At 36.7% G+C, this 24,537-nt stretch overlaps 2 protein-coding genes across 6 annotated transcripts; one reads left to right on the plus strand and one right to left on the minus strand.

The window, feature by feature from the left end:
* Positions 1-19: 19 nt before the first annotated feature.
* Positions 20-11,515, plus strand: hspbap1 (hspb associated protein 1). Of its 3 annotated transcripts, none has more exons than XM_027164706.2 (8): positions 20-155; positions 900-1,095; positions 2,483-2,667; positions 4,367-4,503; positions 6,679-6,850; positions 9,833-9,916; positions 10,287-10,397; positions 10,912-11,515. In XM_027164706.2, exons 2-8 carry the CDS (start codon positions 915-917, stop codon positions 11,419-11,421), a joined length of 1,380 nt encoding a protein of 459 aa, XP_027020507.1. In that variant the 5' UTR covers positions 20-155; positions 900-914; the 3' UTR covers positions 11,422-11,515. The 3 variants fall into 3 exon arrangements, with proteins under 3 accessions (XP_027020507.1, XP_027020509.1, XP_027020508.1); XM_027164708.2 differs by lacking the exon at positions 20-155 and adding an exon at positions 174-300; XM_027164707.2 differs by lacking the exon at positions 20-155 and adding an exon at positions 430-570.
* A 235-nt stretch (positions 11,516-11,750) lies between these two features.
* Positions 11,751-20,881, minus strand: slc15a2 (solute carrier family 15 member 2). 3 transcript variants are annotated; one of them, XM_027164702.2, is made up of 24 exons: positions 20,833-20,881; positions 19,881-19,973; positions 19,134-19,172; positions 18,796-18,883; positions 18,509-18,650; positions 18,326-18,418; positions 18,127-18,226; positions 17,845-17,935; positions 17,624-17,701; positions 16,919-17,001; positions 16,753-16,836; positions 16,576-16,665; positions 16,374-16,418; positions 15,400-15,435; positions 15,092-15,180; positions 14,498-14,579; positions 14,268-14,396; positions 14,009-14,173; positions 13,807-13,853; positions 13,514-13,621; positions 13,256-13,352; positions 12,866-13,009; positions 12,685-12,789; positions 11,751-12,199 (listed from the first exon to the last, which is right to left on the minus strand). In XM_027164702.2, the coding sequence occupies exons 3-24, from the start codon at positions 19,170-19,172 to the stop codon at positions 12,044-12,046; spliced, it is 2,091 nt and encodes a 696-aa protein (XP_027020503.1). In that variant the 5' UTR covers positions 19,881-19,973; positions 20,833-20,881; the 3' UTR covers positions 11,751-12,043. The 3 variants fall into 3 exon arrangements, with proteins under 3 accessions (XP_027020503.1, XP_027020504.1, XP_027020502.1); XM_027164703.2 differs by lacking the exon at positions 20,833-20,881 and adding an exon at positions 20,587-20,605; XM_027164701.2 differs by lacking the exon at positions 20,833-20,881 and having other exon boundaries at positions 19,881-20,167.
* Positions 20,882-24,537: the final 3,656 nt, after the last annotated feature.

Here is a 24,537-nt window from a genome sequence, read left to right on the forward strand (position 1 = left end):
ACTGAAACTGCTCTGGTAGCCATTTTGGATCCGTGTGGACTGTATTGATATGATAACCTCCGTCCTGGCAGAGCCCGAATGGCTGGAGTGTCTCTTCCTGTCCATTTTTTTTATTTTTTTATTTTTGCTGTAGGAAAAACATTGTAAACTCTCACGTGAGTTTGTTTACAAGGCCAAAATAGAACATTTTGAGTGAACGTCTGCATGTGATATATTGTGTCATGTTATATTGTGAGACTGTGTTCTTTATGTTCGGTTGTATGAACTGAGATATACTGAGTTCATGCACAGGGGAAATAGGTAGCAACGTATAATAATTTTTTATTATAATAATATTTGTGTGGTTAATATACTGCAGTTTGCAGCTGGAAGAGACTTCAGGCTGGCCATCATTCTCTCACCACATGTTCCTCGTATATCAGTGTATCAGTGCTCATTATACTCTATCTGAATTTTAGGCTTTAAATAGAAGCCCTTGTTGTTATAGTTTGAAACTTATATAGGAATCAGTTAGCCACTTTATAACTCACTTTATAACCTGTAAGAGTCTGCTAAGGTTATAACACGAATGTAAGACACAATTGTTTATGTATTCTTACATAATGCATTCTTTCTACTTTAGTCGTTAATAAATAATGTGATTGACATCCTTCTGATTGAGTTGTTACTATGGGAACAATAACATATTACAAGTACATTAATATAAACCTGTGTTTTGCTCGACTGTTGTTATATACTCAGTACATTGAGAATTCAGCAGCTGTAATATAAAGAGATGTCTCTGACTCTTTACTTGCTAATTAGTGTAATGGAAATGTCACAGCAAATGATACTGAGAAGTTGTGTATGGTGTGTCTGGTTCGATTTATGTGAACCTCCAAAACTGTGTTTCTGTTCAGTGACCCTTTGCAGATATGGACACTAAGCCCTTCAGGCCAGACGAAGCCCGAAGGATCGTGCAGTTTCTGCACAAGCCAGCAGTTTTCATCAACATGACTGATAACTGGCCAGGACGGGACTGGACTCTGGAAAATCTGGCACTTTGTCTGGAGAAGGCTGTACGCTTTCGTATTGGGAAACAGTGTGAAAAGAAGGGTAAGGCATTTTACATACATAGTAGATCATGGGTGTTCACCTGAAATAAGTTCTCTCAAGAATGATGTCAGTAAATACAATATGTTGCATACTTTAAAGACAAATTACTTATAAGCTCTTCTAATAGATATTCTCGTTCTTTAGCATTGAAGTGCCTGTGTTTTAGTTAACTGTATAACTAAAGCATTTCTCTCTGTACGGCTTAAAATATCACTCACTCACTCACTCACTCACTCACTCTCTCTCTCTCTCTCTCTCTCTCTCTCTCTCTCACACACACACACATACACACACACACACACACACACAATAAATGAATTATGACACATTACTGACCTTTTCACTAGGTTGTGTGCAAGGTAAAAATAAATATTTTCGTTACTTACATTTTTTATAATTTGTGCATATTATTACAGTAGTCTGAGAGAGATCTTGATAAAGTTGTGTGTGTGTGTGTGTGTGTGCATGCACAAGCACGCAGGGCCCCAAATGCAGTTATACAACTGCTGCGAATTTCTTTGCTTCCATTTTGCGAGGTTATGTAAATCAGCTGTAATGTAATAATGGCCAATGTGCCTTTACTTTTATAGCCAGTTGGTAGTATGTGCATATGCATCCAATCCAGGGTGTATTCCTGCCTCAGGTCCAGTATTCTGGGATAGCACTGACCCTTATAAAGTTGTCACTGAAGATGAATGGATGAATATTTCTAAAGGAAATATCCTGTAACCTCAATGGAATTTACAGTCTTTATAAATACTGAAATCATTTTCCTTGTAGTTGAGGCAATATGAAATTTGTCAGTGAAATCTATAATTTTAATTTGAAAATTTTAATTATGGGAAATGTGTATTATAATGTCAATATTATATTCTGGCATTTCTAAATATGTAATGTATTCATAAGTCTCACATGTCTGTAGAGCCAACCCTTTTAATGTTAGAAGGTTTTAAAAATGCAAGCTTGAAATATTGGGTTCAGAGAACTTGCTGAAATGTGTCCTGGTGTGCAGCGCTGGCAGGAGATGGATCATTTGTTCCCTCTACACAACAATGGCAGACATGTCCAATACTGTGTTATTTAATTTGACTGCTGAATCAATTTTCCTTTCATTCTGAACCCGTCAGAAATCAAGTGTACCAAGATGCAATTTTGTGCCACTTACAAAAAGCACTGCACAGTGGATGATTAAAACTCTGTGTCATTACAATACACCTCTGATTGAGGTAATGTAGGGACATTTCATTCAACCATCATGCTGTATCAATAACTTATAATATAGACTGGCTTGAAACTGACACAGCGGCGATTTCAGTGGCAGCTTTCCCTAACAACCTCTCTGTTTACATGCACCTTTTAATTTTTAAATCTTTTTTTTCCCCACCAGCTCCTCTCTTTGAGACAGAGTGTTCATATGTTGAAGCAACTCTTGCAGAGTTCCTGTGTTGGACAAGAGGGAGCGATGCTGCCTCTGTTGGCCCATTTGCTGATTATCCCCTTTCAGAGTACTGGGCTTATGCAGACTACAAGTATATCGCTCTTCTTTTTCAGGAAAAGACATCTATGTTTAAGGTAGATACCAATATCTTACATCTCAAATCACATGTACTTTCTTTTCATTTTTAAATTGGAGTCAATTCTGTTGAAGTGATGCCTCTGTTTTAGTATAAGCCACTATTATTGTCTAATATTATGCACATCCAATTATTCGTTTTTCAATTCTGAGAATAGAGTTATGTTAAATTTCTGTTTGCCTTTGACCTAAAAATGCACAGGAAAGATACAGCAAACATACTTTTCATTTAGATCTCTTTATACAGAAATAGGTTTCTTGACAATGAACATGCGCTATAGCAAAAGTTTTTAAAGTAAATCAAATACTGTACCGTTCTATGCTAATTTACTAAATTTTTATGTTTTAGCAATACAAGAGAGCTTTCAGAAAACTGAGCTTTTGACCAATAATGTACATAAAAATGCAAAGGTGCAGCGGTTTGATTATGATGAGTCAATGGGTTGTGGTAGCTCAGTGGTTAAGGTGTTGGGCTACTGATTGGAAGGTCATTGGTTCGAACCCCAGGTCCACCAAGCTGCCACTGCTGGGCCCCTGAGCAAGGCCCTTAACCCTCAGTTGCTCAGTTGTAAGTCACTCTGGATAAGGGTGTCTGCTAAATGCCGTAAATGTAAATGTAAGTCAATAATTTAAAATGAGTACTGAATAAGAAGCAAGTCTGGAATCTAACATGGAGCATGCTGAAATGAAATTTACATTTATTGCATTTGGCAGAACTTCTTCTCCAGAGAAACTTACAGAAGTTGTTAAGTGCTGGTTGTTGTTGAAGTTAAGTGCTGGTTTAATCACTTAATTGAAGTAATCCCAATCAGATCAAATAATAGTGATTAGTCAGTCATGTTATAATTATCACAGACTTGAGTAGAAAGTTTGCAGTTTTGAAGCAGCTCATTGTCCCAGCTTAGTAAAGCGCTCACACAATTAGAAAGCAGATGATCCTTCACATATTTTTCTATCGGATAAACATTGGTTGTAATTTTATCTAACAAGAAGCATTTATCAATTTCTATTGTTAAAACTTCTGTCTGCTGTGTATGAGCATTTCTATTGCTTGAACCTCCACACAAAGCATCCTTTGAGTCTTTTGGAAACACACAGACTTGCAACCTAAATTGGAGCAATAAATCACCGTGGTGTGTTTTGCCCAGCTCTTGTTTTCAGTCAGTCAGTCTGCAGATGGTAATGGCAGAGAAGCTGTTTTAAAGTTTGCCACAAGGTTACTTTGACCTGAATGGGTGGCTCTTGCAGGCTTTCTTCCTCGTGGTAAATGATAATAAATGCTCGTGAGCTGTTGTCGTTGTCTTTTGAGACAGCAATCCTGCCAATGCCCAGCCTGTGATACTGGCAGACATCAGCTTTTCTTAAATGATGAATAGTGCCATTTAAAAGTTTCTGAAAACCTCAGTTGCACAGTGTGCCCTTTACAGTCTCTCGGCTGTTAATGGATTCATTATCCAGGTTGTTGGCAGCATCTTCAAGTAAAGGTTTTCCCTTCTTATTGTTAAGGGAATATATTAGCAGATCGGACATGTTACGCAAAAAATGTTACAGCAATTTCATAATGCAACGATTAATTAAATAATAAATTAATAAATACCTTTTTTTTTTTAAAAACGCATAATTATTTTAGCATTGTAAGCATGCATAGTTCAAAAGTGAGTCTAAGCTGAAAGTCTTATCCAAATGATTGTGTTACAGGATATAGTGTGGTCTGACTTTGGCTATCCAGGCCGTGATGGGAGAGAAAGTACCCTTTGGGTTGGTACAAATGGTGCTAACACTCCATGTCATCTGGACTCCTATGGATGCAATTTTGTCTTTCAAATTCAAGGCAGGTAATGATAAAGAGTTTATGCTTACAGTTTCTTAACAGTGAACAAAAGCCATGAATGAAAACTTTACTCTGTATGAAACATTAGTGCTAATACTAGACAAATGTGCACTGCTAACAAATATTTTACAATGGGCATGTTTGATCTAGGTTTATGGTTAAAAAAAAATACAATATAGCTAGCAGAGAAAAAAAAAGATTTCAGATGGGGAGAGTTATTTTATACCAGAACCTGTGAACGAGAAAAGTCTCCTTAACCAAAGCCTAGGTAAAATGGCTGAGCTGTAAGAGGCTCTTGAACTGCATAACAGAGCCATATTACAAGGAACAGTTATAAATCTCCGACAGCGGAAGCCCAAATGTCTGGACTAATCTCTTGACATTTGTCTGCCATAGTGAAACTTTCCTGTATTTAAATTGGATTTTGAGACTTTACAGAATGTGAAGAAAGAGCGTATAATGTAATCTGAATCTAAGAAATAAGGTAATACATCAGAAAAGATGTACCTCAGTAGATGTCCCTGCTGCTTTTGAGATTATGTATAGTCTGTGGAAAAGCTTTTATATAATAACTTACGGCAGATAACTCTTTCCGAATTTTCTAAAAATGTTTCTAAGACAGTGCTCAAAAGTACATTCAGTCATTTGACACCATTAATTGGAAGCTCTGGCACCAAACACCTTGTTGATCAGAGCAAAATGGCCAGATTAGTTTGAGCTGCCAGAAAGGCTGTAGTAACTCAAAAGAGATCTCAGAATGCAGAACTCCTCAAACCTCGAGGTGGTTGGCTACAGGAGCAGATGACCATGAACAGGAATCTGGGCCTACACACCCAAATTGGACAATCGGAGACTGGAAAAAGCCCAGGTGATTTTTTTTCCCTAGTCTCCCACTCTTGGTTGACAGAAGTTTAACCAGACATGACCTTCTGCTGTTGTAGCCCATCAAACTCATAGTTCAATGTTTTGTGCATGTTGAGATTTTCTACACAACACAGATGTAAAGAGTGATTATTTGAGTTATTATAGACCAACTAAGTTGACCATTTTTTCTCTGCTCACTGTTATCAACATGATGTTTCACCCAGAGAATAATCACTCGGTTGTTGTTGTTGTTGTGTTGTTTTTTTTGCACTTTACTGTGTAAAATCTAGAAACTGTTGTGTGTAAAAATCCCAAGAGGTCAACAGTTTCTGAAATGCTCAGCCCATCTGATATTAACAACCGTGCCATGAGCAAAGTTACAGAGATCACACTTATACTTATGTTGGATTTAAATAGTAACTGAAGCTTTTGACCAGTATGTGTGAAATGGTGTATACTGCACAGTCGCGATGTGACTCCTAATCCTAATCATGTGGACAGTGGACAGTATACTCATATATAGTGGGATACAAAAGTCTGAGGACACATTGAAAATCTGGTTTTTTTTTTTTATTTAAAACAGAATTTTTCAAATATTAACCCAAAGTAAGTAAATATTTAAAATCTTGAATATGCACTATTTCTATGTTTATTTAAATGTAAGCAAATGTATGAAATTGGGCTTTACAAATGCTTTATACAAAAACTTTTTACAGTAGATTTTCCTCATGTCTAATCTCTTTTACTGAAGCATGAGTTCAGACCACACTCTGATGGATTTGATCTAAAATGGATCAGTGGTTTTACACAAACTTTACATAAGTCAGTGCCAGCTCACGTGCACAGTGTCATTAAAGCAAGAACAGGGGACATAGCAAAGAATAAGTAACTCCGAAATCCATGTAAGGTTTCTAGTTTTCTACAAAGTTGTTTTCAGCAAAAGTAATTTGTATTAAATTAGACATAAAATGCAAAATAGAAGGATTTCCCCCACTCAGGCTCAGACTTTTGGATCTATCTGTATCTGATGAACTAGATGGACTAGCAGTGTTCTCCTCTCTGAAATTAGTTTCTCGATTCTGTATCCCACCCCTCATCTTTATTTCTGTACTTTTTTTTCCCAAAACATTGTTGCACCCTTTTTGCTTATCCTGGCTTTGTCATTCTGAGTAAAGAAACACATGTGTAGGTCATGTGTAGTCAGACTACTGACCGATACTTGGTCAGTCACACAAGCTGACCAAACAAAAAACATGCACTTTTTATTGCGCTGATATTAGTAGTAGCAATAATCGTTTTTTTTCTCTCTCTCTAGAAAACGCTGGCATCTCTTTCCTCCTGATGATACAGAGTGCATGTACCCAACACGTTTACCGTATGAGGAGTCCAGCGTCTTCAGCCAGGTTAACGTGATACGTCCAGATTTGCGCAGATTCCCTGCTTTCCAAAGAGCCAGGGCTCACCTCGTCACTCTGGAGCCGGGGCAGGTAAAGAGCGATTTGCGTAATTAGTCATGATTCAGACAGTTAGGCATGAAACAGACAGTTAGGGTAAAAGCTGTGGAGCATGTGAATACATTTTTTTTGCTGAAGAAACATACTTTATTGAGAGTGTTCTTAAATGTTCTTAATGAACATTTAATTTTGTTTATTAATTTAGTTTCATTTTTAAATTGAGCCATAGAGATGTGCAATGTTAATAATATTTATTATTCTTTATTATTCCATGGGAATCTAGTTAGCTGTTATTCTAAAATACTTTGAGTGCTGTTTCCTTTTTCTTTCTTTTCTAACATCCCGCAGTTACCTTCTCAGTGATAATTGCTCCCATGGCTGACTGCTGATTGTCAGTGGTTTGATTGACTTGCCATGCTCTATCTAACATTAACCTGAATTTTTCACCAAGCACTCTGTAAACACAACAGTCACGCTGATGTGTGCAGTAATGCTTTTATTCCATTAGAGACTCTTTGAGGGGCAGCAGATTATAAGCTTCATAAGACATGTTGTATAACCAAGTCTCCTTGAATGAAATGCCAACAGATTAATTCACACTTGGGAATGATTACAGTTCATGTGGCACTACTTAATCTTCTTCATCAAAATAGAAGTAATAACTATGTACCCAAAAAGATCTCCAGGTCTCTAAAGTCATCAAGTCAACTTCACCAAGTCCCATCTGAAATTAGTAGTCATTAAAAATAAATAAATAAATAAATAAAAAGTTTAATCTCTAGCATGGTAAGCATAAGCGTCATGTATTCATATAGCATCCATGTTTGTGACCTCCCCCAAAACAAACACACACACACACACACACACACACACACACACACACACACACACACACACACACACACACACACACAATGGGATTTCTGTACTGTTTACGAAGCCTCTGTGCTCACACACTTTGAGAAAAGAGATGGTAGTAGTGCAATTAGTAGCAGTCCAACATTGCTAGTCTATTCGCTCGGATCACTGACACGATCAGCAGCATACTAATGAAGACCTGAGATGTACATTTCCATTCTCACACAGAGAGCTACACTGCCCACAAGTGCAAATAACACGATACAACCTTACATACAGAGGATGCCTGAATATTTTTGAGTGCCTGTGTGTTTGTTTCAAACTTTGTTTGAAAGTTGAAAATCCACCATAATCCTCTTGATATTTACACATAAATACACATTTAAATAACGACATTAAGAAACGAAAATTCCTGCAGGGAACACGAGTCTCCATCCTTCCAGGAGCTTACTGAGGACAGAGCCAAAATGTTATGCAGTATCTGCACATTTGCTATCGATGGATCTGTTTCTTAAAACAGAGTTGAGCAGACTAGACAGTTTGTGGTTACCAGAATGGAACGTTTCCATCAGATTATAGCAGCAGTTCATAAATAATGTAGGGTGCACATAAGAAAGCCATTACGGTATGGGGAAATATTATTTTTGAATTACAATTGCTGTAATACTGACAGTAACAATTAAGTAACTTGAGAAGACAGGCAAAAACGTTCAAAGAAAATGAAGCACTTGCAGGAATATAGACTAAAATGCAGTTTAAAGGTTGACCATAAACATATAGTGCTGTAGAGCCACATTAAAACTGTAGGACAGACTGCTGCTGCCCACTAGTGGAGAGCAAAAAGCTGACATGCACTCACTCCCTTTTGGTATTCTGAGCCTGTTCCAGCACACAAGTCCGGAAACCTGCATGCTGATTGAGGGCACTAATCTGTAATGGTGAATTACTCTGCTTGGCTAAATCCAGACCTGTTGACTTACTTCTGCAGACACTACACAATCCCATCTGAGCTTCAACCATTTGTCGTATTTCTGCTAGATTTGTGCTGTGAAAAAAATTGCACAACATTTTAACCTTGAATGATTTGTCATTTGGGTTTGGGAACACTGCAGAAGGCATCAGCATGAGGAAATGTAAATGTAGGCACATTGATCACATATTTACTGAGTTTATTATAAACAAAGCTAGAATTCAGCATGTTTGTAGAAATTAATTACAAGCTTAACATTATCCTTGTGTACTGACTGATCATTTTGCTTCTTACTTGAACAGTCAGTTCCATAACTATTGGCACCCTTGATAAAGATCAAAGTGATTAGAAAAAATATATATATATATTTTACATTTTAAGTAAACAAAAATGTCCCAACGGTTTTCAATTAATGCTTGTTGAGAATACAGAACAATAAACCCGGGAACAGTCCTCTTCAGATCCTCTTCAGGTTCTCTCTTGTGAACTCCCCTATTTTTATCTCGCCCCACAGTTTTTCAATGGCATTTGAGTCAGAGGACAGCAATGGCCATGTAAAAAAATTGATTCTGTGGTCATTTAACCATTTTTGCATGGATTTGCATGCTAGCACTATCCTGCTGGAAGATCCGAATGTAATCATGTATAATAATACCATCCTTATTTGTCTACCAGTCTACGGAACTTCAGGTGCTTACATTTGTGGTTACGGTAGGCTTTACATTCACATCCATATGCAGTAATTCCTCAGATTGTTTAAAGTTGGAGACACGGTTGTCAAGAATGTCCATGCTGTAACTTTACACTTTGCCCAAACCTTGTCCAAGTGTGACAATGCCTCTGTGCACAAACTGGGGTCCAATACATGGTATACAGTATTTAGGTCAGTGTGGAAGAACTCTAGTGGCCTGCAAAAATTCAACTCCACTGATCAACTTTGGGATGAAATCTGCACTCCATTATCAGTGTCTGATTTAATACTACTGTAGTGCTCTCGCGGATGAATGGACAAATCCCCAAAGCAACACTCCAAAATCTGGTGGAAACTCTTCATAGAACAGTGGATCTTATTGTAACAGCAAAGGAGAGGCTAAAGAAACTGGCAGTAGCCATCTCAGTTATTAAATAGATATTTATCACAATGATTGATCTTATTTCTTATTGTCTCCTCATTTCATTTATATTAGGTTCTTTTTGTCCCAAGACATTGGTGGCACTTTGTGGAATCAATAGACCCAGTAACTGTCAGCGTCAACTCTTGGATTGAGATGGTAAGATGTAACATTATGCCATTGTATACCAGCTATTTAAAGGTGGCAGTGCACGAATGTTGTATTTGAATACTACGTTATCATTGCTTATGCCTTCCATGCTTCATCTGCAGCATCACTGTGAAAGATGTCTTGGTGCTGTCTGCATTGTGCTAATGAATATGTATTTGAATTTGTGTGAAGCCACCCATGTAAATGAGCAGTGCATTAATTCTCTACTAATGCATTCAAGCAGTACACTATCTACTGCTATACAGGTGTTTTCTGCAAGGACAAGGGAATGATTTGCTTTAGAGCTTTAGAATAGTAATTAATGTTCATGATCACTCCCAGGATTCCCTCTTAGTGACACACTCACGTTTCAATGCAGGAGGTGGATGACGAAGCCCGAATAGGAGAAGCTCTGACCAAGACCATAATCTGTGCACTAAAAAGTAACCCGAGTGTGGATAACAAAGACAACTGGATCAATCCTACTGAGGTATGCCTCAAATCCCCACCTCCCAATCTCTCTTAAAAAACCAACACACACTATTACAGCATGTGATGTTCGGAAAAAAATCCTGAATTTATCATCATTAACCATGAGATAATGAGATCCATGTTTACCAGGAAAATTTCATTTTCATAGATTTCTGAGCAATTTTGAATAAGTAAATAATGCATATAAGTATGAAGCATTTGTTTGACATCGTCACCATGCAGAGGGCGCTCCAGACTTGATAGAGATTTGTTTTTACTGGTGCTGGCCTTGTCATCAATCTATACACATGGCTGAAAGAGAGGAATCTGCCTATTGGATTATACAGATTTAGACAGTAAATAGCAGATTCCTCTGTCACAGACTGATAACAAGGCCAGGAACACTGACAAATCCTCATACAGTAACCTTTACAAAGCTCTATATATACATGTGAAATGAGGGCATTTTAAATCGTGGTAAAGATTGTATTTGGACAATTCACCCCATTCATGTGTCTGCTGTTGTTTTGAAGGATGGGATCTCTACACATGATGAAAACATGCAGTACTTGAATCTAGCAGTAAAGGCTTACATGAATAATAGGACCTTACATAATGAAGACTTGATCAGAAGTCCAGAGCAACCCAGTCCATCAGCTTTGAAGCGAGACTCCAGTGGTAATCTGAAGATCCCTGTCGCTGAGCACGTGACCTCATTTTCATTGCCATTTGGACCTCACCTCATTCCTGTAACTTGTCATGGAGACCTATCTCAGAAAGCCTCACTGACAAACCCCAAAGAGGCTCTCATTTCAAAAGGTGATGCACGCTGTTACACGCAAAGAAGCACAAAAACCCTGTGTACAGATGCACATGAGAAAGAAGAGGCATTCGGTGAGTCAAAGGAGGAAGATGAAGATGGAATTTCTGGTGCAACGTGCGGCCGAATATCCACTAACGATCTGCTGGACTGCCTACTGCATCCAGATGTCATTGCCCTTGTTACAAAGCTAATGATAGACAGACAGAAAGAGCTTGACTAAACAAGTCAGAGTGTGATTTTTACATTGTATTAACTTTATACATTAAGTATTGTGGTTAATAAAGACAATCATTTGAAAGAAAATGGAACTATAATTGGTGCACTGATTCAACATTTATTTATGCAAATGTCACAGAAATGTTGAGATGATGTTTTGTCTATGTGATATAAAATGATAGTGTCGTTCCTCATATCTCACAGAGATAAAGTTATAACATACTATTTGTTCTCTGCTGGAATCTGTATCCCCTAGTAAAAGGTAACAGTAAATAAAGTTTAACCTTCCATATTAATCTTGATGAAACTGGACAAACAAAAAAAAACTTTAAATCGAGCACCAATGAATTTTATTTACACAATTATTTTCACAAAAAGAAGCGGAGCTAAGCAATAATATGTTTATATTAGTCTGTAAATTCACACTAATCATTATGAGCTTGATTTAAATATTCTGTATGTTCCATTACAATGGTCCTAAACCACTGCCATTAAAAAATAACATTGTTAACAAAAATACAATGAACAGTATTTCCCTACCGATATCATTAGTTTTATCTTATTTAACATAAAGTATGCACCAGAAGCAACAAGTCATTATTCTAAGTCTTTGTGCTCTTTGGAACTTAAGTCATGTTAATATTCTCTTCATTCTCCATGTTGTCCCCTTCATTGGGCATGTCCAGGTGATCAGGGTCCACGTAGGTGTAGAAATAGGCCATGATGGAGAAGATAATGCTTACTGCAACCAGCAGTGCAGCAAAGAGCAGAAACTCTGCCCACTGTAGATGACACCAGTCAGGGTATCAGTGACATTCAGAAATTTTCTACTACAGTATATAGTTCTTAAAACTAAACTGATCCAGCCATTCATTTTCTAAATAGCTTATCCTACACAGGGTCACAGGGAACCTGTAGTCTCTCCCAGGGCACTAGAAGAGCAAGGAAGGGTGATGCCCTGAATATGTGCGTGCACACATATACACACACAGGACAATTTAAGATGCCAATCAGCCTACATCACATATCATAAAGGTGCAAAATTAAAAGTTAAATATACTGTATTTATGTTACAATTACATTTGTAAGTATGTTTTTGGATAGAAGAAAAAAAAAATATTCAGCCAAATATTTTGTCTGTTACATCCATCCTGAGTTTTCTGACTGCCCAAGAAATATTTCAAATAGAGAAAAATCTTTACCTCACTATCATGTTGGGCATATATTGTGTTGTTATTAACCTTTACTTAGCTAAGGCCAAACGTACCTGCTCCAGTCCAGCTCCCTCTGCTATAATCAGCACAATGACGTTCCCAAAAGCCACAGTAAGAAGCCATCCTGCCTGCAGCACAGACTTCATACTGGCTGGGGCCTAAGGGCACAAGCTTTGGCATGAGCAACTGACACTAACAGAACATTAAAACTAAAACATTGCATGCTGATTTTACCTGTGAATATGAGAATTCTAGACCAGTGATGGAGAACATGACCTCCCCTGCAGTGATGAGGATGTACTGTGGGATCTGCCAGGCGATGTGCACATTGTTTGCCTCAACATCTTCCATCTTATGAACTGTTAAATTATTTGGTTCCTGTACAAACAACAGGCAAACAATGATCTTTTTAGCCTGGCTGCCCATTCCTGTATCATTACCACATACAGTTAGATAAGATGCACCAACCAAAATAAACATTAAACTGAATACCTTTCACAGACTCTATTTATGACCTGGCTCTAATTTCTATTCTCGTTCTTGTAAAAACTCAAGACTACATAATCATCCATGGAAATTTGCCCGCAGTAAAACATAAACCACACCAAGATAAACATATTTTACCCCGGAAAGAACAAATGTGTATGAGGCTCCAAAGTCAAGAAGCCCCAGATCAATATGCTGAGTCTTTGTGTCTGATTTGCAGAGAACTTCATTGTATCTGCAGGGTTTAAAAAAGGGGGGGGTTATCATCTAAGACCTTGATCAGGCATAAAATCTGCAATCAGTGTGAAATGAAAGTTCATAAAAAGTCAATTAAAATTATAATTTCAACTCGAAGGAGAGATAATGAATTACTTGATATTACATGAAGGTACTCACTTTCCTCTTTCAACACCTTTAATCTCTGAGATCCCGTAATTGCTCGATGCAAAGAAATTTACATTGCCTATTGTTATGTTCATATTCTCTGACTGGGCGTTGATGAATCTGAAAAAAAAAAATGTTATGCATTTAGTTCAATGCAAAGTACCACCCAAGTTGTAGGATCAATAGTTTGATAATACTACTGAAGATTAACCATGCAGTTAAAATTTGACCTCAGAGACACCCTTTCCTCCACATGTGATGTGATTCTTATTCAATATGCATGATTCACTAAAGTTGTACTGTACCTGATGAAAGCTTCTCCATTCTCGGATTTGATGATATTATCCTTGTCCTTTGTTTTAGTTACAGAAAGCACATACAAGAGAACAATGTATTATCACTACTGTGCAAAATCACTGCTAACCTCATATAATCAACATATTTTAGATAGTAGTCAGTTGTTCTTTGTCAAAAAAATAATAAATCAGGAAACTCTTCGAAACTCACCTGTTTACACTTAACTTTAGAGTCCTCACTATACAAGATGAGACTATAGGCAGTGTGCTGAGTGACATTCAGCTCACACGGGTGACCCACTCCGTTTTGAGTGACAGTGACTGGTAAGACTTTCTGGACATCCCCAATTGGAAGTCTAGTGTATCCTACAGGATCCTAATAACATAACATAAGGATTTCTTTATTTGCTTTATATTTGCTACACTAAAATATTTAAAAATAAACTTAGGTTATAGGTTAATGATCTCACCTTATATGATTCTATTTTTTCAGGGAAAATATCAAGTCCAGTAATTTGTACAGACACCGGATTTCCATTAACAAGGTTAAGGACTTGCAGCAAACTCTCGTTAGCTGGTGGAGGTTCCACAACGGTTTTCTTTGCCAGACAATACAACACAGAGTACAGCATGTTCAGTGCTCACAATTTATATGACTTACATTAAGATTTTTAACATTATTGTATATTTGAAGACATACAATGACATTGACTTCCACTATAGATGCGACACAGAAAGCAATTGCAGCCAGGATCATTCCTGTGGCCATCTTCCTTAAAGGCCTGAGTACAAAAGAGAGATATGGAGGTTACACATTCAACAAGTCCGCAATATAAATGTCTTGTGAGTAATAATAATAACTTCCTTAAAGATTCTGCTGTGGATTCAAATAAATGTACAAAAAATGGAAGAAAATTCTGAAATTGGGGAACTGAAAGGTTGTGAAATAAATGTAGGCCTGGTGTCATTTCTGAGTGAATTATAGTTGGCATAACAACATAAAAAAAAAGAAAAAAAAGAAAAAAAAAGACAAAATAATGAATGCCAAACAACTGTGGCATTAAGGAATTCATCTTCTGCTATGTAAAGCTGAAGAACATTCTATTCTGCCAAATGCTGTAAATGTAAATGTATTCTGCTCTGTTTTGCTGTGTATGAACCACATAATGGATGCTGCACCTTGCACAATCACTGACACTGCATGTGCTGTTTTGCACTTTGTTAGACATATTCGAATTTTGTTAAAAATTTTATTGGGACTTTCACACGGATGTGTAGTTTTGGCTGTACGTACGTGACGCTGATCCGACAAAGGCTGATGAGCGGGTACACGCCCATGTCAAAGATAGGAATGAACACCAGAATGAGAAAAGCGTTCAGCATCTCAACAGCAGAGAGGGGGAAAAACAATGCATTATGCACCTCAGACAGCTCGATAACTGTAATGATCAGAAAATCATAAAAATATATGACTGATAAAAATGATGACAGTAAATGTGTTGCTTAAATTTTATGATAGTTTCTTGGTAACATCATCATATCACTAAGCTTTAAAAGAGCTCCAGATTTTAACTCCTAGGCAGATTTGTACATAATAGGTACCTGCATTTGATCAGGCTTTACTACAAATACTCCACCCTGTAAAACATAAAATATAAAAAAATATATAAATATATATTGAGATCACATGTTATAACTGATATAGTAATATAAAAGTCTGCAATTTAGTTAAAACCCATTCCACACAAAGCTGTCACCTTTATCAAATAATTAATAAACAGCACATACACAAATATAACAGATATTCTCCACATTTTAAGGTTTTCCTTTCTGTAATCCACTGAAGTACAGCTTGATAAATATCTGCTAATGTAAGTCAAGTGGCAAATATGGAAAAAAACAAAACAAAACACAGAGTCACAAAAGTGTACAGAGCATGAGGTTGTCAGCATAATAATTGAGAAATGTATATAAATAATTCAAAAATTGCATTGCGATGTACAATATTGTATATTAATTGCATTTCATCGTTACCATCAATAATCCTTAGAGTGTAACGGATCACTGAGCACTGAGAAGACCCTTCCTGGAGATTCACAACCTTGAACAGGTTAATATTTCACTACTGTAACTCAATTATTAGACAATTATCTACACATCGGCTGGTAGTTTTAGCTACGCTTTATTTTGTGATGTTTATGAAGTTATATTATGAATTATTATATTCATTGCTCAGCTCAGTAAAATACATCTAGAGCTTTCATAAGCTGAATTCATCATAAGCCGAATTTACATATCCTTAGTGGATATGTGAATGCTCAGTAGATTTTGTGCGATCTATATAAATCTTAAATAGATTAAAACGGTCTAATCTGGAAAATCCAGCAATTTTGTTTGTGTATCTGTGGGTTATACAGAGTAATACAGTTAAACTGTATTACTCATTTCACAATCCCCTGGAATCATATGATTGCACAAGGGACACAAAGCCACACAGTCAGGCAGGAAATAACTCACTGAAAATACCATCTGTATGAGCTTAGAAAACATCTTTGAAGAAATGTCAAAAGACTTACAAAATCCATGTTCATACGGGTGGCCTGCAGAGTCCAGCGAGATCCCTGAGATACAAAAGAAGAGCTAATAATTCAATTCAGCTCTACTCTGATTTTTCCTTTTTTCTCTTACATGCATTTGACAAGTGATTTATATACCAAAGTTTAAAACCACAGGAATTAAAGAAGTTCAATGTTAATTTGTAAGATAACAAATTTTTACCTGCTGGTCAAAGAGTGCCCAGAACATAGGCAATGGGATGTAGAGAACCAGCACACGGAGCACCATTTTGATCTCCTGAATTAGAACTTTCTGTTGGCATGTGACAGATCAAGTAAATCAAGTAAAACACTGTATTCAGAGTGCAGAACAGATTGCAAGAATTATAAATATTCATACCGAATACTTTGCCTCAGCCCAATCTAGCCAGTGATCCTGTTTTGGGCTGTTCTTGCCGCTTCTCCATCGATTGCTTATGGCAAACTGATCAACAGAATAGTGATTAACTTGTCTTACATAGTAATTATCTATAAGTCTGTCAAATTGTGTTAAAGAGATTTCTTACCCAAATGCACCTGAAGACATTCATTAAGACATTTCCCTCAGGTGGGGATTTATTATAGAGCCCACTACCAGCAAGGAAAACCACTAGACACACAACAGACTCTCAATATCAGTAACAATAAGTAACAAGCTACAGCAACTAACACTCACCAACCCCTTTATCAGAGGTACATACAGAATGTGTCGAGCAGCAATATGATTATTTATACCTACTCTATATAGGCTGCCTTATACAGTTACGCTGTTATTCAGTGTTACAATTATTGGATCAGGGAATTTATTAAAATGTTCTGAGAGTAGCTTGTAAGAAGGCAAATCTTCCAGAATACTGTATGACACTCCACTCAATGACACTTGCCTTACAAGCTTAATATTTTCCCAAAGTTGTTTACACAGTCTGAGAAATGGGGCCACTGTTTTAACAAGGTATTCATAATGCTGACTGAGGTTAAAGCTTAATCTTCTCACCTTTTTAACCAACACATTTAAGAGACAAAGAAGCTTTAACTATTTAAATACAATACACACACACACACACACACACACACACACACACACACACACATATATATACATATATGTGTGTGTGTGTGTGTATATATATGTACACACACACACACACACATCACTTCTTCTGGTCTTTGGCATAATAGCAATCATTATATGCTTTGAGCTTCCCTGAACACGAACGTGTGGCTAAACTCACAGAGAGCGGTGAGCATTAAAGCCGCAGGGACTCCAAAGGCCAGCGCATAACAATCCCCTCCGAAGCACTGAACGTCACCTGTGTCATAAAAATGAAACAGAAACTTACAGTAAGTATAACAACAGGTAGCTCAGGATGTAACTGCATATTACGAGTGGAAACCATTATCATGGTTTGCAAGGCTTTTTCACAGCAGAAATGTGTAGCATTATAGGATTAACCTCGTAGAATTGGTGTGATGATGGTTGAAAGTACACTCCCAGCATTAATTGCCATGTAGAAGATTGAGAAGAACTTTCTTCTCTCCTCTGTCTGAGAAACACAAAAGAAAAACAGAAATATGATTTAGAAAAAAGTAATGAACTGGGCCACTGAGCTAAATATCTCAACGATAATGTAACTAAGTAACTGTTGTGTCATTGTGATTGTAGGGAGGTTTAGTGATTATGTAAGCGAATAACTGTAGCATGTCTGTGACTATAGAAAAAACATGAGTAACTTACATGCTGCTCCTCAAACTGGTCCCCTCCAAACGCTGCCACACAAGGTTTGATTCCTCCTGTTCCAAATGCAATGAGGATGAGGCCAAACATGGCCAGACCGCTGATAAAACAAAAAGGAACAGAAAAATGCAAAATGTACCACTCACACATGCTAACGTATAGCGTAATTATTATGAATGCACAACAGCAAAACACTTACATGTGTGCACTGTTGTCCCCTACATCTGGTATTGCACCAAGAGACTTTACTACATGGCCTATCACATACACGATTGACAGATAGATGATGGTTCTGTGAACACCACACAAAGACTTCTGAGTTTCAGAACTTATCGGCTTTCTATTAGAGTTTATTGATCCATTTTTATCCATTTTAACTTACTTGAACTTCCCCAGCCATGAGTCAGCAATGATGGCCCCTAATATAGGGGTAAAGTAGCACAGGCCAGAGAATGCATGGTATATAGCTGTGGAGAAGTTATTGCTCCAGTGGAGGTAATGAATGAAGTAAAGTGTGAGCACCGCTTTAATGAAGAGAAATTCATACCTTTACATGTCAAAAATATTTCACTTGATGTGCACAACATAAAAAAGAAATAACACAGTTTTGTATAAACAGCTGGTCTTTGGCTTTGTATAAAACAATAGACATCTGTGCTTCTTCATTACCTTTCATGCCATAATAGGAGAATCTCTCACAGAACTCATTGACTACGATGAAGGAAATGCTTAGTGGATAGTTTGTCCCACATATTTTCTGTAGAAGCATAAGGAAAGTACATAATGACACTTTTCATTAGACACATATCAGACCATTTTTCTAACACTTGACACCGAGCAATTGAGAGTGACACCAAAGCACATTGTCCGACTCAACCACAACGTCCAGATTAACTTCATTACTCATTTTATTATTTCAGTCAGGAAAATGTAGCTTATATTTCAATTTACTTTTAAACCCTTTCGCAATATAACAGTGTAACAGTAAGATAAAGATAACGTCTTACTCGTGGCTTCTTCCTCTTTTTAGGTTGCTGTTCCTCCATCTAAAAAAGAAAAGGGAAAGAAATGTATTACCAAATCAGTAGCGAGATATCTAGCATTATCATATTAGCCTGATATAGTGTTATTTATTTATTTTGTAGAATCACCAACCCCTGGAAGCAAATTCCTTGTGTGTTTCAACACACTTGGCCAATAAACCTGATTCTGATTATAATGAATATATATAATGATAATACAATAAATAAAAAAAATATAAAAATTTATAATAATAATAATAATAATAATAATAATAATAATAATAATAATAATAATGCTGTTGATATATTTTGCTGTAATTAGCTCAGTAAACTTTTTTTTAAACAACTCAAGACTTTACAAGTCTTTCAGACGAGACTTTTAACTTTATACAGGTTTTAGCAGAGGTAACGGTGTCTTATTTTATTATAATAATAATAATAATAATAATAATAATAATAATAATAATAATAATAATAATAATAAAGGCTGCATGGTGCTGCTTTCTTCGCGATGTTATTTTTATCACAGACGTTTAGCACTTTAAGCTGAACACCTCTTTGACCGTCATCTTGTTGTTTTTTTTTTTTTTTTTTTTTTTGGGGGGGGGGGGGTTTAATAAAAAACGGAGTAAAATTCAAGACATGCGACATTTGACCAAGTTTTACTATCCAAAAAAATAGCAATTCTGCGTTCGTCGTGAATCGCTGTTACTTAAAAGAGCACACACGTACCGTTAGCTGTGTTTATCGCCTTCCCGAGTTTTCAGCCTGGGTGTGTTGGCAGTAGCACTTTGTGGTCCAAGTCCGTCCCTCAGCTGCTTCTCTCTGCACATATGACCACGTTATTGTCCTTTGGATTACGTTTTACTCATTCGCTTCAACCTGTTTGTTATTCCAGCTGAGCACTTTGTGTGGCATAGAATACTTTACACACTTAAAAGCCATGAAGAGAAACAAAACAGAGTTTGTTGTGTGTCGTCCCCCCACACACACTCACACACACACACACACACACACACACACACACACACACACACACACACACACACACACACACACACACACACACACGAGCTGCACACAGGCTTGAACTTTAAGGACTTTTGTAGAACATGCTTCAGTCTAATATGGCAATTTAAAGGAAGACTCTACTCTATGTACCAGTGAGCTATTTATCATTGGTGAAAGGATAACATTAAAACTTGTTTTTTCTGCATCAGAAAAATGATTTTCTAATGACTATAAGAGACTAAAGAGATGCACTGTCAAAATGTGCTAATAATATGCCTCTTGTCTGTAATCCCTTATAAGCAAACTAAGTAAATTGACATATAACCTTAATTAATATTAATAATAATTTTAATTTCATTTTATTTAATGAAATGTTCCATGTCACAGGAACAATTTCCCCAGGCAATCACACTCATTAACAACTCACCATAATTATATTCCCTGCTTCATATCTATACTGTAAGTACTGCATTATCATAACTGTTAGTCATTACATCATCAGTATACATTACACACACTATTGGTGCTGTATCTTGTACAAAGGTTCTAAAGTAAACTCTCTCTCTCTCTCTCTCTCTCTCTATATATATATATATATATATATATATATATATATATATATATATATATATATATATATATTTTGATACTCATTCTGTCTATATTGTCTCACAATGTATGTATCGTCTTGTCTTGTCTTTTTTTTGTCTTGTATAGTCCAAGCTAATTGTATAGTGTTATTTATGTATGTACTTTTATCACCAACAATTTAGAACCCAATTCCTTGTGTGTTTTCTGATTCTGATTCCGATTCTGATATATTAGGTGCATTTTAGTATTAGATTGTAACACATGGAAAAGTTTAAGGATGCATGCACATTTATTAATATGATTGAAACCATAATTTGGGAAAATGATTTGCGGTGCTGGGCATGTTAGTGTTTAGCTTAGTATTTAGCATGTTTGCCTCAGACATCTGGGGTTTGGGGTTGGTTGTTGCAACTGCCCTTGGGGCACTGAGATTCCTGCCCCTCCCTGTGTTCATTGAGTTTGCATGTTCTCCATGTGTCTTGGGGGTTTCCTCCAGGTACAAAAAGACATACACTGTAGGCTGATTATCATCACTAAATTGTCTGTTCTGTGTGGGTTTTAGTGTTAGTCAGGGAACTCGTCAGTTGTGTCCTGTAATGAGTTGGCAGGGTGTCCGCTGCCCTGTTACAAGTCTGGGATAGACTCCAAGTTCCAGGTTACAGAAAATGGATGAATAGATGATAATAAACTGTAGTTTGTATGCCGTATAAGGAATAAACATTCATTCATCATCATTTGTGTATTGAGAATGTACATTTTATATACATTAGGAGAAATAATTATTATTTCTTATAATTACCCCTTACAAAGAAATCAACAGTCCATAATTTTAAAGGTAGGTTTATATAAACAGAGAGGCAGAATATCAACAAAAAAAATTCAGAAAATAAACATAAATAAATAAAGTTTTTTTTTAAATTAATTTGTTTTGTGACTTGTTTTGTGACTTTTGGTGAAGAAACCCTCATTGGCAAGCACAGAGGTCAGACATTCTCCCAAGCCTTCACTGAATCATTCAGGTGTTCATTAGCAAACATCAGACGGGCCTATGCATGTGCCTTCTTGAGCAGAGAAACCTTGAACCACTATAGGATCTTAATTCATTATGACAAAGTGTGTTACCAATGGTTTACTTGTTGACTGTGGTCCCAGGTCTCTTGAGCTTATTAACAAGCTACTTCCATCTAATTCTGGGCTGATCCCCACCTTTCTCAGAATCCTCCTTACCCCAAAGGTGAACTCTTGCAGGGAGCTCCAGAGCAGGGGAGATCAAATGTTTTCTTGTATTTTTTCCTTTATTTATTTATTGTTCCAACAGTGGTCTCTTTCTCACCAAGCTTCTTCCTGATGGTCTTTTAGCTCATTATAGCTTTGTGCAGGTCTACAATCTTGTCCTTTGACAGCTCTTTGGTCTTGCCCATGGTGGTGGAGAGGTTTGAATGGAAGAGATTGAGTCTGTGGTAGGAGTCTTTTATACACATAAATTGAGATTAGGAGTACTTCCCTAAAGGGACAGGGCTAATTTGTGTGCCTCATGGGAACATGACCGGACTTTGAGGGACAGAAATCTTGCTGGTTCAAATACTTACTTCACTCGATCAATTTGAAATTAATTTGCTTGATATTTTGTCTCTCTCTGTTCAAATAAACCTACAATACATATTCTAGATCATTAATTTCTTTGTAAAGGGGATAAGCATACAAAATCAGCAGGGGATCCAATAATTATTTCCCCCACTGTAACAGCAAATAACTGAATAGTTAAACAGATAACAAATACAGAAAATAAGATGATGTAACATCAGGGGCCGAAACTCAAGTTCAAGTTCAGTTTCAAGTTCTCTTTATTGTCAACTCTTTCACATGTACAGTACGTACATAAGAAAATAATTGAAAATGTATTTCTCTCAGTCCCAAGGTGCAAAATATTAGCAATGAAATTTAAATAAATAAAGCAGTGCAAGGCATATGCAGATAAAGTAAAGCTGGAAAAATCTGTATAGCTGTATAGCTCTGCTCTGCTCCAATTTGTGTGGAAGCGGGGAATTTGCCACTTTATTATTTGACTGAAGCAGCTGCATGCCTTGACTGAGGCTCGAAATACAACAACTTCTCTTAGTACAGAATATAAACATGCATCACTTTGTTTAGCTGCTCATTTGTGATGGTTTATATTTTAGGTAGTATTATCTTTAGACGTTTGTATTATTTCACTTTTTAATGTTTTTTTTTTTCCAATTTATGTATTTATAATATCCTTTCATTTTGTCAGATCGAAACAGGTGTCAAAAGTGAGGCATGTTGGGATGAGGCTGAAATTAAAGTCACCAGGCAGAGTTTAGAGAGAGAGAGAGAGAGAGAGAGAGAGAGAGAGAGAGAGAGAGAGAGAGAGAGAGAGAGAGAGAGAGAGAGAGAGAGAGAGAGAGAGAGAGAGAGAGAGAGAGAGAGAGAGAGAGAGAGAGAGAGAGAGAGATTCAGACTAAACAAAGCAGCCAAACTGATTAAAACCAGAAACATTAGTATCTTTACTTTAGGCCTATCTTTTCGCAAGACTTTAACAAAATGCCTCACAAGGATGAGTTTACAGAAGTTCAAACAAAAAAAACTCTGTGACCCTGCTGTCTCTCCCCACTTGTGCAACAGACTCTCACAAAAGTGGTAGGACACAATAACATTGCCAACCTTTGCTATTCTTTTCAGTGCTTCTCCACAAGTGATTAGATCAATTTTTAAATGTGGTCTTGCCATTCCAATATTTTTAATGGGATCTGTAATTCTAGAAATAATGAGGGAATTATTTTTAGAAATAGTTTGCAAAGTGCAGTGCATGATTAATATCCCTGCTAAAAACCCCAGATGGTATGTGCTGATAAAAACAACATCGTTTCTGAATCACTGCTACTAATGCAACATCATTACTAATTTAGAAATGTAAGCTATCTAAGCCTATTTTGACAACTGGTGTCTGGCTTGATTAGTTTGGTATATACTTTTGATACTTTTACCAGGTACTAGAAAATACATCCTTATAATAGTTTTTATATAGCTTGTGGTTCCTACATTCTTAGAAAATGGTTTATCTGTGGTTGTTAAGATAGTGAACAGTTATTGCTTTAAGGTTCTGGATTGTTCTCAATTTAAATAATGTGTTGACCTTCCATAGAAAAATCCATAGCCTCCTGCTGCAGTGTATTTTTGAAAACATTGCAAGCTATTTCCAAGTAAAATCTGTGCTGCCCTCTAGGGGTAGGGTTAGGCTTTTTATGCTTGCCCTGCTTCAGTATAATTATAGGGTGAAATACTCAATAAAGCTGTTGCTGTATTGGTAATTGTTTCTTTCGTTCTCGTTTGTTTTCTTTTTCTTCCTCGATCCTACTAACTCATTGTTGTTGTTGTTCTTCTTCTTCTTTGATCCTACTAACTCGTTGTTGTTGTTGTTCTTCTTCCTCGATCCTAATAACTCGTTGTTGTTGTTGTTCTTCTTCTTCCTCGATCCTACTAACTCGTTGTTGTTGTTTTTCTTCTTCTCCTTCCTCGATCCTACTAACTCGTTGTTGTTGTTTTTCTTCTTCCTCGATCCTACTAACTTGTTGTTGTTGTTGTTCTTCTTCTTCCTCGATCCTACTAACTCGTTGTTGTTGTTTTTCTTCTTCTTCCTCGATCCTACTAACTTGTTGTTGTTGTTCTTCTTCTTCTTCCTCGATCCTACTAACTCGTTGTTGTTGTTTTTCTTCTTCTCCTTCCTCGATCCTACTAACTTGTTGTTGTTGTTCTTCTTCTTCTTCCT

The sequence above is a fragment of the Tachysurus fulvidraco genome, chromosome 6, assembly GCF_022655615.1.
Source record: "Tachysurus fulvidraco isolate hzauxx_2018 chromosome 6, HZAU_PFXX_2.0, whole genome shotgun sequence".
In the NCBI taxonomy this organism is placed as follows: Eukaryota; Metazoa; Chordata; class Actinopteri; order Siluriformes; family Bagridae; genus Tachysurus; species Tachysurus fulvidraco.

Excerpts from the sequence above, each read along its gene's own strand:
- hspbap1 (XM_027164706.2), top strand. The coding sequence starts at position 915 with ATGGACACTAAGCCCTTCAGGCCAGACGAAGCCCGAAGGATCGTGCAG. Across the intron at positions 2,668-4,366 it reads AAAAGACATCTATGTTTAAG|GATATAGTGTGGTCTGACTT; the intron begins GTAGATACCAAT and ends ATTGTGTTACAG. Across the intron at positions 6,851-9,832 it reads TCACTCTGGAGCCGGGGCAG|GTTCTTTTTGTCCCAAGACA; the intron begins GTAAAGAGCGAT and ends CATTTATATTAG.
- slc15a2 (XM_027164702.2), bottom strand. The coding sequence starts at position 19,172 with ATGGAGGAACAGCAACCTAAAAAGAGGAAGAAGCCACGA. Across the intron at positions 17,002-17,623 it reads TTTAATGCTCACCGCTCTCT|TGGTTTTCCTTGCTGGTAGT; the intron begins GTGAGTTTAGCC and ends TTGTGTGTCTAG. Across the intron at positions 14,174-14,267 it reads AAAAAATAGAATCATATAAG|GATCCTGTAGGATACACTAG; the intron begins GTGAGATCATTA and ends TTATGTTATTAG.